The sequence below is a fragment of the Sander vitreus genome, chromosome 23, assembly GCF_031162955.1.
Source record: "Sander vitreus isolate 19-12246 chromosome 23, sanVit1, whole genome shotgun sequence".
NCBI lineage: Eukaryota > Metazoa > Chordata > Actinopteri > Perciformes > Percidae > Sander > Sander vitreus.
Window position 1 is genome coordinate 22,267,137 of NC_135877.1, and position 18,038 is coordinate 22,285,174.

At 44.8% G+C, this 18,038-nt stretch overlaps 1 protein-coding gene across 10 annotated transcripts in view; it reads right to left on the reverse strand.

The window, feature by feature from the left end:
* Positions 1-830: 830 nt before the first annotated feature.
* Positions 831-18,038, reverse strand: part of LOC144512368 (reticulon-1-A-like) — a 51,734-nt gene continuing 34,526 nt past the window's right edge. For all 10 annotated transcript variants that reach the window (XM_078243074.1, XM_078243076.1, XM_078243077.1 and 7 more), the window contains 6 exons: positions 15,062-15,269; positions 9,676-9,814; positions 6,209-6,278; positions 2,553-2,599; positions 1,145-1,203; positions 831-1,051 (listed from right to left, as the gene is read on the reverse strand). In XM_078243074.1, coding sequence (XP_078099200.1) covers positions 1,009-1,051; positions 1,145-1,203; positions 2,553-2,599; positions 6,209-6,278; positions 9,676-9,814; positions 15,062-15,269 — 566 coding nt within the window. In that variant the 3' untranslated portion in view covers positions 831-1,008. The remainder of the gene's footprint in view (positions 1,052-1,144; positions 1,204-2,552; positions 2,600-6,208; positions 6,279-9,675; positions 9,815-15,061; positions 15,270-18,038) is intronic.

Consider the following 18,038-nt stretch of genomic DNA (forward strand, 5'->3'; position numbering starts at 1 on the left):
TCAAGTTGCAACTCTATTAAGATATCGGCTCCACAGACAGTATGGTTATTTCTTTTTCTTCTTTTAAATCCCATTTCATGTCGTTTTTTTGTACTTTTTAAACGTTTTCTCTGATGTGAATGAATGTAAACGGGGGATTTCTTCCAGAGCTTTCCATTAACTACACAGCTGCAAATGACATGGAAAGAACAACTTCTTATGTTTTATGTGGCGAAGGTTTTCTAGATGATTCTAGCTAAAGTTACTCAGAAGCGATGAAGTATTTAAAGGTAGTACAAGCCCCCCCTCGCTGCTTCGTCAGGAGTCAAAGACGCCGTTCACAAATCCGTCCCGTCGAGGCGAAACCACGCAGCAGCTTACCGAAGAAAACGAGCTCCGAGCTCGAGGGACACAACGCCGTTTCAGCTAAACAGTAAAATCACAAAATACTTCAAACTCAGTAATCATACTAAAAAAAACAAAAGGAGAGAAAATACAAATGAGGTGCCGTTTGCTGCTCTCTCTCTAAAATAAAAAGAAGAAAAAAAGAAAAAACAGCAGACGAAGGAAGAAGAAAATAAACGTTTCCCACTTCGCTCGGTTTTGAAAAAATAACGGAGAAAAAGAAAATGAAAGTACACCCAAAAACTACAAATGTGGGAGCTGTGTCAGCTCCTCCCACAATGCACTGGGTGGGGAGAGGGGAGGGTTAACGCAAGATTTAAATGTGTGGTTGTGTGAGTTTCAGCATCTCACAGGAAGAAACATTTCACCGATGATGGAGCTGACCTCGACTAACTCCCCCCTTCTCCAGAAAACACAAAACCGGAAAAATAAAAAGGAATTCTGGACTGGAAAATAAATGTTTATTTTTTTTGACAAATAGAAGGGCTGCGTCCACGCCAGACCCCCTCCTCTCCTCCTCTCCTCCTCTTCCAGCTTTTCCTTCTTGTTCACCCCCCTTTCCTCCCCCTCCCATCACCTCCCCTCTCAGGACTTCCTGAATCCAAACTCTGACTTTCCGTTACTTCACTCTGCTTTGCGTTTCATCCCGGGAACCTTCGCCTGGATCCTGCAGGAAGAAATCACGACATTCATTCATTCATTCGTTCGTTCGTTCGTGGCAGTTTTGAATAGTATTATTTCCTCATTTTAAAGTGCTTACTTCCCAACGACGTCTTTGACCTGGTTGTTGACCAGAGCCACGTAGTGGTCGATCTGAGCCTGGAAACACACAAACCCGTCAGACAACCAGCCGCAGGAATCACACTCTTCACACGGCCGCCGCGCGCTACGGTTGGTACCGATACCTGGAATTTGGTTCTGGTACCAACACTAACTTTTTTTCGGTACTTTTCAGCTGTAAAAACATTGCGCCTGTGTCTGTGCGCATGCGTGTCTGTGTGTCTGTATGTGTACGTGTGTGTGTCTCTGTATGTGTACGTGTGTGTGTGTCTCTGTATGTGTACGTGTGTGTGTGTCTCTGTATGTGTACATGTGTGTGTGTCTGTGTGTGTACGTATGTGTGTGTCTCTGTATGTGTACGTGTCTGTGCGTCTCTGTGTGTGTACGTGTGTGTGTGTGTGTGTGCGTCTGTGTGTGTACGTGTGTGTGTGTCTCTGTATGTGTACGTGTGTGTGTCTGTGTGTGTACGTGTGCGTCTCTGTGTGTGTACGTGTGTGTGCGTCTCTGTGTGTGTACGTGTGTGTGCGTCTCTGTGTGTGTACGTGTGTGTGCGTCTCTGTGTGTGTGTCTCTGTATGTGTACGTGTGTGTGTCTCTGTATGTGTACGTATGTGTGTGTCTCTGTATGTGTACGTATGTGTGTGTCTCTGTATGTGTACGTGTGCGTGTGTGTGTCTCTGTATGCTGTGTGTGTCTCTGTATGCATGTGTGTGTCTCTGTATGCATGTGTGTGTCTCTGTATGCATGTGTGTGTGTCTCTGTATGCATGTGTGTGTGTCTCTGTATGCATGTGTGTGTGTCTCTGTATGCATGTGTGTGTGTCTCTGTATGCATGTGTGTGTCTCTGTATGTGCGTGTGCGTGTCTCTGTATGTGTGTCTCTGTATGTATGTGTGTGTGTCTCTGTATGTGTGTGTGTGTGTGTGTGTGTGTGTGTGTGTGTGTGTGTGTGTGTCTCTGTATGTGTACGTATGTGTGTGTCTCTGTGTGTGTACGTGTGTGTCTCTGTGCCTCTGTATGTGTGCCTGTGTCTCTGTATGTGTGTGTGTCTGTGTGTCTGTGTGTCTCTGTGTGTGTGTTGTCGGAGCTCTTTTACGGACTCTCAGGTACCAGATTTGGCACCGTTTGATTTAACGTGAATCCGTCTCGGTACCCAAAAAAGTACAGAGTTCGATACCCAACGCTAGCGCGCGCTCTACCAACTGAGCTACCTGGGCGCCGCGGCTAAAGTTAGTTTAAGTATTACAAACAACAACAACAACAAGTTTGAACAAATAAGAAGTGTAAATAAATCTATTACAATGTGTAACTGATTACATAAACAACTAGGGATGTAAAGGACAGATTAACATCTCTGAAACTAAATGAAAACCATGTTGTTGTTTGTTACCTGGTGTTTCTCGTAGACGATCGGGCAGCTGAAGGCTCCGACCAGAGCTGAAGGAAACAAGAAAAGAACTTATTAAGTGGAGCAGTTTTAGTCTGATTCAAAACTACAAACTCCAACAGACCCTGAACCTCTCACAGAGAAACTATCAGGGTTTCTGCAGGTTTCACCAAGTCACATTTAAGCCTTTTTAAACACCATTATGAATGAAATGTAAATAAATAAAATGTGTTTCATGTCTGTGGTATAATCCGAAAGAGACTCAATAACGTGAAAGCTGATTGGCTGCAAAATAAGTTGCACGTTTGTCTCATTTGTAGTCGAAATACAGCAAAATATATTTGGACTACTGAAAGAAAAAACTACAACGCCACAGGCTAACAGAACCTACAACGCCACAGGCTAACAGAACCACAACGCCACAGGCTAACAGAACCTACAACGCCACAGGCTAACAGAACCTACAACGCCACAGGCTAACAGACCTACAACGCCACAGGCTAACAGAACCACAACGCCACAGGCTAACAGAACTACAACGCCACAGGCTAACAGAACCTACAACGCCACAGGCTAACAGAACCTACAACGCCACAGGCTAACAGAACCTACAACGCCACAGGCTAACAGAACCTACAGGGCCATGCAGGCTAACAGAACTACAGCACTACAGGCTAACAGAACCTACAACGCCACAGGCTAACAGAACCTGGCATACAGGCTAACAGACCTGGCATACAGGCTAACAGACCTACAACGCCACAGGCTAACAGACTACTACAGGCTAACAGACCTGGCATACAGGCTAACAGACCCTACAACGCCACAGGCTAACAGAACCTACAACGCCACAGGCTAACAGACCTACAACGCCACAGGCTAACAGACCTACAACGCCACAGGCTAACAGACCTACAACGCCACAGGCTAACAGACCTACAACGCCACAGGCTAACAGACAGATACGACTACCAGGAATCCTGTACCGGTTCCTTTTCTCTGTATCCGACTCTCTCTAATTATAACATTAATTCAGTTGTAATACTAAGTCCAAACTGTACCGATGGACCGACCGGTGACCGGAATTGGCCGGTTTTCACGTGCTCGGCCATGACCGGCGACCGGCAGGTCAGTCTGACATATGCCGATTTCATGCCGGTCGATGCTACAATTAACTGACAACATAAGTTATACGAGTTACCGTTTTCAAGGACGCACGCACACACGGACACGACAGCAGTGTCTCTTCTTCCTTTCTCTCAGCTGCATGTGTCTGCGTGTCGGCGCTATTCTTGAACATGTAGGGAACCTCGTGAATTAACCTGCAACATGTCAGCTGCTTGGAGATTCTCCAGCGTGTGTGCAGAAGATAACAGGTTTGCAATATGCAACACCTGCAAGGAGGAAGTAGGGCGTGGAGGGACGACACCAAAAACCAGAATGGCACAGTGGCCTAGAGGTTCGAGAAGAGAGCTTGTGACGGTTCAATCCCCAGAACAACAGGATCAAATCTGGGTGCGGAAAAGGGAAAAAGCAGCACTTGTCCCTCCCTCATCACCACCACTGAGGTGCCCTTGAGCAAGGCCCTTAACCTCCAACCGCTCCAGTGGAGCTGCTCAGTGGCAGCAGATCAGACTGTGGTTGTACTGGGCAGCTTCCAGGTATGAATGTGTGTGAATGTGATCAGGGCGTTCCTGCAAAAGAGAGGCAACCTGAACCTCCCCTGAATAAATAAAGGTTAAATAAAAAAAACTTTCATAAGGTTTTGTATTCATAACTAGAGGTTTGAGAAGCAGAAACCCTGCTGAACTACAGATGTACGTTCCTGTTTCCAGAAGAAGTCTGACAGTGTGACTCCTGATTTCAACACCAGGTGGAGCCAAAGTTAAATGTCTTTAACTCATGTCCTCTCGGGTCTTTGACACTTTTTCTGACATTTTTGTCCCCTTTTTTTGACACATTGCAATGTTTTTGTCACATTTTTGTTGTTTTTTCCAACGTTTGACACATTTTTTCACTTCCACTATACCACTAACACCAACTTCTAACCACTGTAGTTTCTTATTTCTGGACTTCATGGTCAATAAACCTTGTGTATATGAAGTTATACCTCATTTTTCAGTTAAAAAAAAGGTGAAATTAGGAATTATTTCGAGTAATAGAGGAACGTATGTTGATGGATAATCAGAGACCGGTGTACAGTATGTCAAAGTTTAGTCAGGATACCGTTTAACCTAAAATCCACCTCTGTTGCCTGATTTTCGTCTATTTCTCGTTCCCAAAGGGAAAAGCTTATAACTGAAGAACTGCATGTATGAGGCTTCATTTGAAACCGAAATTCTTCTAGTTTATGGACATGTGTTTGATTAGCATGTGATTAAAACACAACATACACTACAACAGTTCAAACATGGTTCAAAATAGTTATTTTGGTGCCACGCTATGCAGAACACAACACATACCTTCTAGACCTTGTCAAGAAGACCTCTAGTCCTAAACCTAATGGGAGCTGGGGAGTTCTCAGTATTTGGTATAACAGGTGTGCCAAAACCTCTCCAAGTGACCAACTGTTGCTAAATGCTTAGTAAGACGGGTGCGTCGGAGGGGGATAAGTAAGTCAGAAGTTGCAGAGAAACTCCTGCACACGTTCAGACTCCCGTGTAACTTGCATTTAATAGTAGGCGATGTTTCGGTACTAAACCATAATCCGGTATAATGAACGAAGGGAGTTTCTTTGCAACTTTTGAACGCAAAAACAAAAACACATTAATGATAGTAGGCAGTCACACAGCAGGCCGATAATCGGCCGTTGGACAGTCTGGCGAGGTCGGTGACTCGAGTCTGGTCGGTGTGTTCGTGCCGTCGTCCGTTGAAGGAGCTGTCGGCCTTCATTTGGGCCGACCTGACGTGCTCAGTCAGAGACGGGACAGTCGGGACTCACCCGGGAACGGGGAGCGGGATGAGCGTGACTAGAGTCTCTCAACATCTGATGAAGATCTTTTAAACTGACCTTTGTTGATGTGAAATGAAGACAGATTCAGCAACTGCACGGCCTACTGAAACACGTTTCGGTGAACTATCTTAGTCCAACATGAGATCGTATTCTGAACGAGGTGCCAGTAATGGCCGGTTGAAAAATCCCAAACCTGGAAGCAGCAGCCAGACCCACGTGACGCATTCGTCCAATCAGCTGCCGGTTTTCAGTTTTGGGCGACAATACAGATTAGCACCACCTGCTGTTACGGAGACGTATTACGTCTCGTCTCTCCGGTGTGTTCTGAGGGACTTTTTGGACCGACTCGGGGAGACTGATCAGTCCCACTGGCTTTATTGCTGACGGTCGGCCGTCTGGTTGGTGTGTAACGGCCTTAAGACCACCATCCACTTACACAGTTCATCCTGAGGAGTCACTGTCACATGTTTAACGTTAAAACAACATTTATAAAATCATACCGACGATTAGTTTTCTATGCACTAATAAGATTTGTATAAAAGGCTTCTGGCTTTTATTGTAGGCCCAGTCAAATATGCAACTTAATTTCAGTATATACTGTGTGTAGTTGGGGGTCCCTGCTCTGTCCCTCTCAGATTAGGGCTCCTTGACTTAAAGAAATGTTGAAGACCCTTGCTCTGAGCATGATGGGTAACGTGTTCCTCACCCAGAATAATTAGAGTGAGGCCGTTGAACAAGGAGCCGACGTAGGTCAGGATCCACATCAACACAGCAAACTGAAGAAAGAGAGGAGACAACAAACAGATTGACACATTAGAAACATCTCAAACATCAAGATCTGAAATCAAATAGACAAAGTGTAGTTAAATGAAAGTTTTCTGAAAGAAGACACGCTGTGGAAGATAAAGAGCCCAAAATCTATGAACTGAGCAGAGCACAGTGGATAGAGATTTAAACCCCGAGGATGTTTGGGTATGTTAACAGAGCTGTAGTCCAACGTGTTACTCGTGTTAATGATGAACATGGAAACAGCCCGGAGCATTGAGCCAACATGGCCGCCAGTGTAAACACCCAACGCCGTTGAAACAGTTCCATTTCTGACCGGAGGCTTGTGATGGTTCAACAAGCTGCTGGTGCAACAGGAAACTAATCAGAGGCAGAAAAATATAAAAGAATATCCCATAATGCATCCAGAAAGGACGGCTAGAGATCGTTGTTTCTATGATCCTGTTTAAAATCGCTCGGTTGGGTTTCTGCTGAACCCTACGCTTGCACTCCGCGCTACGCTGGTCGCTGTAATGACGGCGCCGTTGATTACAGGAAGGTGTTTACGTAGGTGGAGCTTCAATGCAGCAGGCTGAGAGGAAGTGGAAATGGAACTGGTGAGCAGAAAAAGTGTTGTTTGGCAGTACTTTAGTCTGGTGGTGGCGAGGACCCTAAACAATACACAACATCACCGCTGTTACAACATCTGGTATGAAACATCTGGAAGAATACGAGCTGAGCATGAAGGAATCTACAGACAGCAGCCAGAATGCAGCAACTTCAGGTACGGCAAAGGAAGGACAGTCACTGTTTACTTCATTAATGTGTTGACTGTGTTCATGGACTGAGGACGGGACGAGGACTCAGCAGAATCTCAACCAGGGGGTTCAGGATTCAGCAGAACCCCAAAAATCTGGATTCAGTGCATCCCTAATATCAATTAAGGTTCACAATAAAGTTTGGTCCACTTAGTTTTTGTCACTTTTTCAACGTTTGAAGCATTTTTGTTGCTTAGATACTTTTTGCTGACTTTTTAGGGATTTATGTCGACCAAACTATCATCACGTTACGTGACGCTCAGCGCTAAACAGCATGGGGGGGGGGGGCATTTCTATTGCAGGTGAAAGTATCAAAACGCCTTTACACTCTGCTCATAAAAATGTTAAATCTTAAAAACTAACAAATGTAGAGTTCAAATAACTTCTGCAGTGTTGAGATATTTTTTAGGCTTTTTATGGCCTTTAATCGACAGGATAGCTTGAAGACAGGGAAGGAGAGAGAGAGGAGGGAAGACACGCAGCAAAAGCCACGGGACGGATTCAAACCCAGGCCGCTGCCAAGGACTCGGCCTATATGGGGCGCACACGCACGCTCTACTGGGTGAGCTAGAGGTCGCCACGTGTTGAGATACTTTGCTCATGTTTCTACATTTAGAAATAGTTTGGATCAATATGTTTTGTGTTTATTTAGTAGAATGCGTTGAAAACACGTGTCCATTCTTTTCCATTTTGGACACAGTTTTAATACTTTTGTTAATCGTTATGGTTGATTGACTCACGTAACCTTTTAGCTCGGGTTGTACTGATTTTAGGGATATGAAACATTTGAAGATACTCCATGAAATGACATCACAACAAGCAAAAATACCAATGTAACAATGGTGGCGTTTAAAGGGTTAATCTGAGACTTTTACAAACATTCCTGAGGCTCAAACTGGCTCCTGATTGGATCAAAAGAATCAGACTTTTTGACCCTGTAAGGGAAGTTCTTCTGCGCCGTGTTATTCTCAGATCTCTGTATTTGGTGCGAGGTTGGAGGGCGTGGCGAGGTGACAACAGGCCTCCGACAGCTGCAGAGCTCTGAAAGCTCATCCGGGGAGGGGGGAGGGGGAGGGGGGTTGGAAAGATTGTGGAGCAGCTCAACTACTTTATGAATACATGATTTCAATAAATGAATATATCATCTGTAACAACGCCTGAACATGTTGCAGTATGTGAAAGTGCTTAAAAAACTAGCAAGCAAGTTTATGGTATACACACACACACACACACAGAGAGAGAGAGAGACACACACACACACGTACACACAGAGAGAGACACACACACACACAGAGAGAGAGAGAGACACACACACACGTACACACAGAGAGGGAGAGACAGAGACACACACACACGTACACACAGAGAGAGAGAGACAGAGACACACACACACAGAGAGAGAGACAGAGACACACACACACACAGAGAGAGAGACAGAGACACACACACACACGTACACACAGAGAGGGAGAGACAGAGACACACACACACGTACACACAGAGAGAGACAGAGACACACACACGTACACACAGAGAGAGACAGAGACACACACGTACACACAGAGAGAGAGACAGAGACACACACACGTACACACAGAGAGGGAGAGACAGAGACACACACACACGTACAGAGAGAGAGAGACACACACACACGTACACACAGAGAGAGAGAGACACACACACACACACACAGAGAGACACACAAACACCGAGACACACACGTACACACAGAGAGAGAGACACACACAGAGAGAGAGACACACACGTACACACACAAACACAGAAAGACACACACACGTACACACAGAGAGAGAGAGAGAGAGAGAGAGAGAGAGAGAGAGACACACACACAGCGAGAGAGACAGCGAGCGAGAGAGAGAGACACACACAGCGAGAGAGCGAGACACAGCGAGAGAGCGAGACACAGCGAGAGAGCGAGACACAGCGAGAGAGCGAGACACACGTACACACAGAGACACGCGTACACACAGAGACACGTGTACACACAGAGACACGCGTACACACAGAGACACACGTACACACACGTACACACAGAGACACACGTACACACACGTACACACAGAGACACACGTACACACAGAGACACACGTACACACAGAGACACACGTACACACAGAGACACACAGAGACACACGTACACACAGAGACACACGTACACACAGAGACACACGTACACACGTACACACAGAGACACACAGAGACACACAGAGACACAGAGAGACACGTACACACAGAGAGAGACAGACACACACACAGTGTATTACTGTATTTAAACAGTAGTGTTTTATATTATAACTATTTAAGTACCTGGCTGTGAAGACACCTGAATTTCCCCACGGGGATAAATTAAGTTAACTAACTAACTAACTAACTAACCAACTATGCATATATGTTATGTTTTAACAGCTGTATACTACTATTTCTGTATGGATGTGAAATGGTTTCTATGTTCTTAAACTCTTCATGAAACAACGCCACAGAACAGTCATTTTCTGATGGTATCGGAACATCTGTAATCTAAATATTAATAGCAGTTTCAGGGTCCAGTTAGTGTGAAGTGGACTCTCACCTTGATGGAGTCGACCAGGTCCTCGACCAGGAACAGGCGCCTTAATTCCCCGATGGTCTTGTTGATTTTGGCGAGAGCCAAGTCGCTGTACTTGTGGACCATGTCCTCAGGCAGCGCCACCTCCTGGTCCAGGTACTGCCTGAGAGAGGAAGCAGAGCAGCGGGTTAAAGACAACAACGAGGAGGCTTAGTGGGCAGTGTTCTCCCCGGCGTTGTGGAAGATTTAAGCGTGATTTATACTTCTGCGTATAATCTACGCCGTGGCTACGTACGTAGGTACGTGGAGACACCGACCCTAGCCTGACGTCACCTGTCGAAAAATAACTACACGTCGCAGTGACACACGCCGCTCGGCCGTGGCTTGGTAGCACTGCATTTCCCCCCCTTCCTTCTGGGTTGTGTTGGGTCTCTGTGGTCATTCAGCGTCTTCGTGGTAGTTTTGCGTCTCTTTTTCACATCCATATCCGTGTCTTAAAAAGCTAGAGCAGATAAATAACTAACACTCCAAAAGCTTAAAGCTAAAGAAGTCAAACTACAATCATTAGATCTGAGAAACGTCTTTTAGTTTCATTCATTCGGCTTAAGGGCGATTTATGCTTCTGCGTCAAATCTATGCCGTGACTAGGACTGAACTGATTCCTCCAATAACTTGATTACAAAAAATCCTCAAAGCAACATTCTTTGCCTCGTAGCTTCGTTATCAACGTAATTAAGGTTGTACGGCTCCCTGTGTTTCCGCACGGAGGATTATTACTAGCGCACACAACAGGTTGACGCTTCTGTGGACACGAGACCGTTTATATGCCGTCTATGCACGAGACTGACGGCCCAGATTACAAATGAAGGAAGACGAAAACAACGAGGGGTCTAAGAGAAGAGACAGGCGAGAGAAAACGACAGAATGTTTGGGATCATTTTAAGCTGCAAACATGCTGCTACATCATCTCAGTAGAAAACATCATCTACTCATCTATTCCACGGAGAGAACCCGACACCAGGTAGCTAACTAACATCTGCTGCTCTCGTCCACCGCGCTGTTTTACACAACTAGCCTACAGCATGCTACTCTGCTAATAGTCATGTTTTACACAACTAGCCTACAGCATGCTGCTCTGCTAATAGACATGTTTTACACAACTAGCCTACAGCATGCTACTCTGCTAATAGCGATGTTTTACACAACTAGCCTACAGCATGCTACTCTGCTAATAGAGATGTTTTACACAACTAGCCTACAGCATGCTACTCTGCTAATAGAGATGTTTTACACAACTAGCCTACAGCATGCTACTCTGCTAATAGTGATGTTTTACACAACTAGCCTACAGCATGCTACTCTGCTAATAGACATGTTTTACACAACTAGCCTACAGCATGCTACTCTGCTAATAGCGATGTTTTACACAACTAGCCTACAGCATGCTACTCTGCTAATAGTGATGTTTTACACAACTAGCCTACAGCATGCTACTCTGCTAATAGTGATGTTTTACACAACTAGCCTACAGCATGCTGCTCTGCTAATAGCCATGTTTTACCAACAAGCTAAAACGAGAGCTGTCGGTTTGTAGTCTAACTGTTTATTAGTTTGCTAGTAATCTTTAGAAACCTCCCCCCAGCATGGCCACTTAATATGCACGTGAATGACGTCATCATGCCGTGATGTCTACATTCTTTATTCTTTCTCCTCACTGTGTACTGCAGCAGTTCCAGTGTGGCTGCTTTCTCCGTGTGGTATGTGTACGGTGAAACTACTGTCCCTCTCGACGACAACGAGACAGGTCAACCGTAGTACGTCTTTAAGACCGGAGTCCTCTACGATGCTGACAGGTCTGCAGTTAGTTGCCACCCGTTTAGCCCGCTAGCGGGTAGCATCACGTTAACTGTACTACTATTCTTAGCTCCGTAGGTGGTAGCTCAAGCTTGGCGGCTTTACACAACGTGCATTTGGCTTTGACTTGTCTACGAGCCGTCCGGGAGTTTTGGAAAATAAAAAGCTCCATTCAGAGTTATTGCTGCTGTGTTTCTCCATCGTGCCTGCAGCCTGCAGCAGCAGGATGTGTTAGGAGGAAGTGGCAGCTTGATGATAAGTAACGGTGCTGCAAAGGGTCAAAATAGTAGCCTGTTAGGCACGACAACAAGCCGAGTGAAGTGGAAAATAAATGAATAAATGCCTGCATGCGACAACCCTACTTTTAATACTTTACAAACACCAAAGCGAGAGAGCGCTGTGACTACTCTTCTGAAGTGATTTTGGAGAGGGACATTAGGTATTTAAATACACTGGTTGACTCACAAGTCGGGCTGCAACTAACGATTCACTTCATTTACCGATTGATCTGTAGATCATGTTCCCGATTAACTGAGTCCTTTGGTCTATAAGATGTCAGATTAGTGACAAACGTTCATATAAGATAGCATATGAACATATAAACTGAGTTTAATATGATATAAAACAGAACAAAAGAATGAAATCTCCATATTTGAGAGGCTGAAAACTGCATTTTCTGCCATTTTTGCATTAAAATGTACTTTAATTATCAGTTGATTATCAAAATAATTGCAGATTATTTTTCTGTCGATCGACTAAACGTTGCAGCTCTAACAAAATCACCTCAAATAGTCACGTTTAGATCTCAGACACATTTGTTCACTGTGACGTTTCCTCCCGCTCCTTTAAAGCTACAGTGCGTAGTTTCCCCCCCGTGAGGAATGACAACAAAACTGTCTGGGTGTCCACATGATACAAGCCTTCCGTGGTGGCTCTGTAGCAACTCATTTGGCAATGGCTTGAATTAAACGGATGTAAATTAATATCAAAAAGTTACGCACTTAAGCTTTAATGCAGCTCTCGTTGCTCACAGTGGAGCTTTAAGATCTGTAGAATCAGCTCGTATTTTGACTCTCTGAGTTCAGCAGCTTATGTTAAGCTGAGCTAATTGGCCTCTAACGTGTTGTGAGGTCAGTGTGCAGACCGCCCGCTGAAAAAAACAAAGCAGTAAGAAGGTTTTGAAGGAGAGCCAGGAGGGAGGATGAACAAACGAATGAACGAGAGGTAGAAGCAGCAGAGTACAACATCCTCTCTCTCTTTACAGCAGCTTCTCTAAGCTCCAGACTGGAAAATAACAATCACGTCGAGAGCCAGACGCGTACATGCTTTCATTTGAGAGAAAAGTCAAATATATGGGACTGTATTATTGCATGTGTCATATAATCTTATTTACAGTTTGGTCCACATGAACGTCAGCAAAAATGTTCCTTAGCCATCATTTAAATAAGCGCCAAAAAAGGTTGAAAAATGCCACAAAAACATCGGGAAAAAAAGGTCAGAAAAGAGTCGGGAAAAGTGGCAAAAATGCCTAAAACTTCAGAAAAAAGCCTCGAGTTTGACACATACAGTATCGCTCCGAATACACAGAAGTATTTTTATAGGTTTCTGTGAGATGCAGTTGCTTCTAGTCTTGGTTCTCTCAAAGTTCAATATTTTTCAGGATTATTTTTTGGGCATTTTTAGACCTCTATTCGACAGGACAGCTGAAGACGTGAAAGAGGAGAGAGAGGGGGGGACGACATGGAGCAAAGGGCCGCAGGTCGAGGAGTGAACCTCTATATATGGGCGCCCGCTCTACCGACTGAGCTATCCGGGCGCCCCAGTCCAATATGTTAAGACCTTTTTAACCCCACCCACGGAGAAATGTAGTGCCAACTGCACGGCCGTATAACGGAAACATCAGCGTGGATTTTAAACCTGAGAGAAGAAGTATTTACTGAGTAACGTTATCTGAAAAATCTAATATTTGTTGCATTTAGGAGCTCTGCTAAGTAAATGTGAAGCCACACAAAATATTAATTCCTGATGTTACAGCATTTATTTATCCCTACAAAAGGACACAGCAGACCGCCTGCAGCACAGACTGATAATCAGGATTAATCAGGTCACTGGTTTCTGTGATGTGATTGGCTGAGTTTTATTCCCGATGAAACCGGACTGCTTTAAATGTTTGATTTTACATCCTCCTCTTTGTGTAGTGACCCCTTTTCCTAGCAAAAGAACGGCCAGCACAGTTTTAGATGCCCAAATGTCCAGTGTATTTCATACAAAGACAAGTTATTTCTTTGCGCTTACAATCAACTAAGTGGATCCCAGTATTTGACCATCTGTTCCTTTGGTAGGTGGGTGTTCCCGGCTCAAAATGGGACATATTAAGCATCTGGTCTTGGGAGTCTCTCCCCAGGACATTGTGAGCGTCAAAGACTCCATTTTTTGCATACTGATACATTTATACAGAGAGTCTGTCTGTCTGTGTGTCTCTCTCTGTCTCTCTCCCTGAAAAAACCTTGGTAGGTATTCCTTTTTTTGTAAAATAATCTCTTTTTTTACTTTACCGCTTTTAATCTTTGACAGGACAGCTAGGTGAGAAAGGGGAGCGAGGGGGGGGGACATGCAGGAAAATAGGGGCAAGGTTGGGCGACTAACGTTAAGATGAATTGAACTTTTAAGGCGATGAATGAGAAGAAAATTGCCTTTATGTGTGAAACCAGCTTTATCTCGGGCATCTGCTTTTCTTTTTGTGGAATATAGCTCATTATTATATCATTCTTTCGGGGGGGCACTGCCAAAACAATGGTAGGGGAAACACTGCCTCCATACTTTTCCTGTTTACCTTTTTTCCCCGTTCAGAACAAGAGTTTCCTTGCTAAACGTAAATGTGCAAACCAGGGATGCACCGAATCCAGGACTGGGCTTCTTGAATGTTTGTTTTTTTTCACCGAACTGAATCCTACGGTTGCACTCCGCGCGCTACGCTGGTCGCCGTAATGACGGCGCCGTTGATTACGGGAAGGTGTTTACGTAGGTGGAGCTTCAATGCAGCAGGCTGAGAGGAAGTGGAAATGGAACTGGTGAGCAGAAAAAGTGTTGTTTGGCAGTACTTTCAGTCAAAAGAAGGCCATTCAAGTCCAGCTACATGTTCAATCTGCAATGCTGATTAGTCTGGTGGTGGCGAGGACCCTAAACAATACACAACATCACCGCTGTTACAACATCTGGTATGAAACATCTGGAAGAATACGAGCTGAGCATGAAGGAATCTACAGACAGCAGCCAGAATGCAGCAACTTCAGGTACGGCAAAGGAAGGACAGTCACTGTTTACTTCATTAATGTGTTGACTGTGTTCATGGACTGAGGACGGGACGAGGACTCAGCAGAATCTCAACCAGGGGGTTCAGGATTCAGCAGAACCTCAACCAGGGGGTTCAGTATTCAGCCCAACCCCAAAAATCTGGATTCAGTGCATCCCTAGTTCAAATCATTGTTTTTGTGATCATCAGGAGCCAACATTTTGATTAACTGCACGGACCAATTCTGTCTCTTTGGGTACTCACTTGAACGGATGGCCCTCATCTGACTTCTGGATGGCCTGCAGGATGCCTTTGTATATCCTGAAGCAGATGGTGACAGAGAGCAGAGCCAGGCCGATGTAGGAGCAGACGCTCACGATGCTGCACACCGTCAGGGAGAGGAGCAGCAGCAGGCCGGCGCCGAACACCACGCCCGTGGTCTTCACATCACGCCAGTAGAGGAGATCCACCACTGCCGGAGAAAGGAGGGAAGGTTAGCGTCAAACATCCAGGCTGTTTATGTCCGCATGTGTGCAGCATTTATGCGTCAAAAGACAGTCAGAGCAACACATTTTTTTACAAGGTATCAGGTTGGGCTGGATCCAAATAGTCATTCGATGAAATTTGCATAACCAGAGGGTTTTTTCACACCTCCGTCTGTCTCTAATTCCCACCATGAGATCAGAAATCATGAGATTGCCGTGGGACATAACGGACACACAGTGAAGATAAAAATCTAGCCTTGATTTGTTTCGACCAGCGTTACGTTTAAGTGTCTGTTTCCAACTAACTGTTCCTGCCTTAGCTGAGCCGACGGCCACATTTTCTGCTTCGGGCGTTTGTCTGGTTGGTGCATGTGATGCGCATCTCTAAGTTTGTGCGTCTGTGTTGCGGCTCTGCTGAAAGTCAGAGGTCACACACGAGCTGTGCTGGAAACCGTTCCCTATCACGGAAATAGTTCCCTTTGTAGTGTGTTCTCCATTTGGTAGTGGTGTTCAAATGATCAGCGGTTCATTTCATTCACTTATACAGTCCACTAGAAAATACCCACAATCATAGGCGTAATTTACAGGGGGAAGGGGGGGGGGGGGGGGGGATGTTACAACCCCCCAATAATTAAAACTGGCTAGTGCAACCCAACACAAATATCCCATAATTTCCTTTAAATACATAAAGACATTAGCACCATAACTTGCGTTTGATATGCTCAAAGTTACGCCCTTGCCCACAATGCACAGCTAATTTGAGTGTAGCCTACATACAATGTTCCCTACATTTGACTCCTGTATCCCACAATGCAACGCGGTCGTGTTTTCCCGGAGGAGAAGCAGAAGTAACCGCGGCTGTCACTACCCGATGTGAGTCGCGCGTGCGTCACTGTGTGACAGAATAATGAGATAGGTTCATTACACAGCAGTCATTTATTATTTAGCGCAAGGCATCACATGTTCACGGCATGATCCCTGATGTCAGCTCTCGATTAGAGGCTGAAGGAGCCTCCAAGAACCTGCTAACAAGAGACTTCTGTAACGTCAATACAGTAAAAATGGACCTACGTAGGAAGTTGGTTCACTGCTGGCTACATGTTAGCCATCAAACACAACAAAAGCTGTCACTGGAATGGCGTTTTGAGCCAACGTTAGCAATCAAACACAACAAAGGCTGTCACTGGAATGGCGTTTTGAGCCAACGTTAGCAATCAAACAACAAAGGCTGTCACTGGAATGGCGTTTTGAGCCAACGTTAGCCATCAAACAACAAAGGCTGTCACTGGAATGGCGTTTTGAGCCAATGTTAGCCATCAAACAACAAAGGCTGCCATTGGAATGGCGTTTTGAGCTAACGTTAGCCATCAAACAACAAAGGCTGTCACTGGAATGGCGTTTTGAGCTAACGTTAGCAATCAAACAACAAAGGCTGTCACTGGAATGGCGTTTTGAGCCAACGTTAGCAATCAAACACAACAAAGGCTGTCACTGGAATGGCGTTTTGAGCCAATGTTAGCCATCAAACAACAAAGGCTGTCACTGGAATGGCGTTTTGAGCTAACGTTAGCCATCAAACAACAAAGGCTGTCACTGGAATGGCGTTTTGAGCTAACGTTAGCAATCAAACACAACAAAGGCTGTCACTGGAATGGCGTTTTGAGCTAACGTTAGCAATCAAACAACAAAGGCTGTCACTGGAATGGCGTTTTGAGCTAACGTTAGCCATCAAACAACAAAGGCTGTCACTGGAATGGCGTTTTGAGCTAACGTTAGCAATCAAACAATCAGATAGCTACAATGTTTTTTGAAATGATTTCCATCTTCTGGTATTGTTTGTAATGAGAAAAGTTTATTATTTTATGGATTTCACAATGCAGCAGGATCCGGATCTCTTGGCGTTATGCCGTTATTAACCGTAAATCTGAGCATGCGCAACTCACATCTGCCCTCGACTCACATCGGGTAGTGACAACGGAGACTGAAAAGGAGAAATGGAGCGAGCTTTGGCTGCTAAACAGTAGAAATATAACATGCAACATATATAATATATAACCTTTAATATCCTCCTGGGTGCCCGGTTAGTTTCAGGGACGTAGAAGTATTTTAGTTTGGGTTTGTTTACATGATGCCTCAGTCACCAAACAACCAGCTCATCTACTGACACTACAATGTTTTCAGTGTAGTGTTGGACATCTGGTTTGGTCGTTCCCCATATAGCTCACTCTTTCATAAACACGATGTAGGGAATAAGGAGGGAGTGAATGGTTTCACTCCTCTCATCCCTTCGCTGCAGCTTCTGACTCACAACCTTCCTCATCTCTGCGCCTTCTGGACTTTTACTTTCACCCCGATGCCACAATAACTTTCCTAGTGATGCAACACCAGCTCCCTGCCGGCCATATTGGAGGTCATCGGCTTTGACTCGCATGATTTTATTACGCAGTTCAAAACTCACAAAAAAAAGGTCCACCGCCAGCTCACAGTTCGATGTTATCACAGGTTTGAATCAGATTCCTGTAGATAAACACTGAGGCGTCCTGTCCTTTTGCCAGATTTCTTTTTTACTGAAGAATAAACTGGCCGATAACAAAAGAGAGCTGGGAACAACAACGTTGTATCACGGAGAAAAATAACCAACTTCAGAAATGTGATGATAAGTTTTGAAAGAATCACAGTTAACGTTGGCTAACTAGGGGTGTCAGAAAAAAATCAATACACTTGAGTATCACGATATTTTATTTAGCAATACTGTA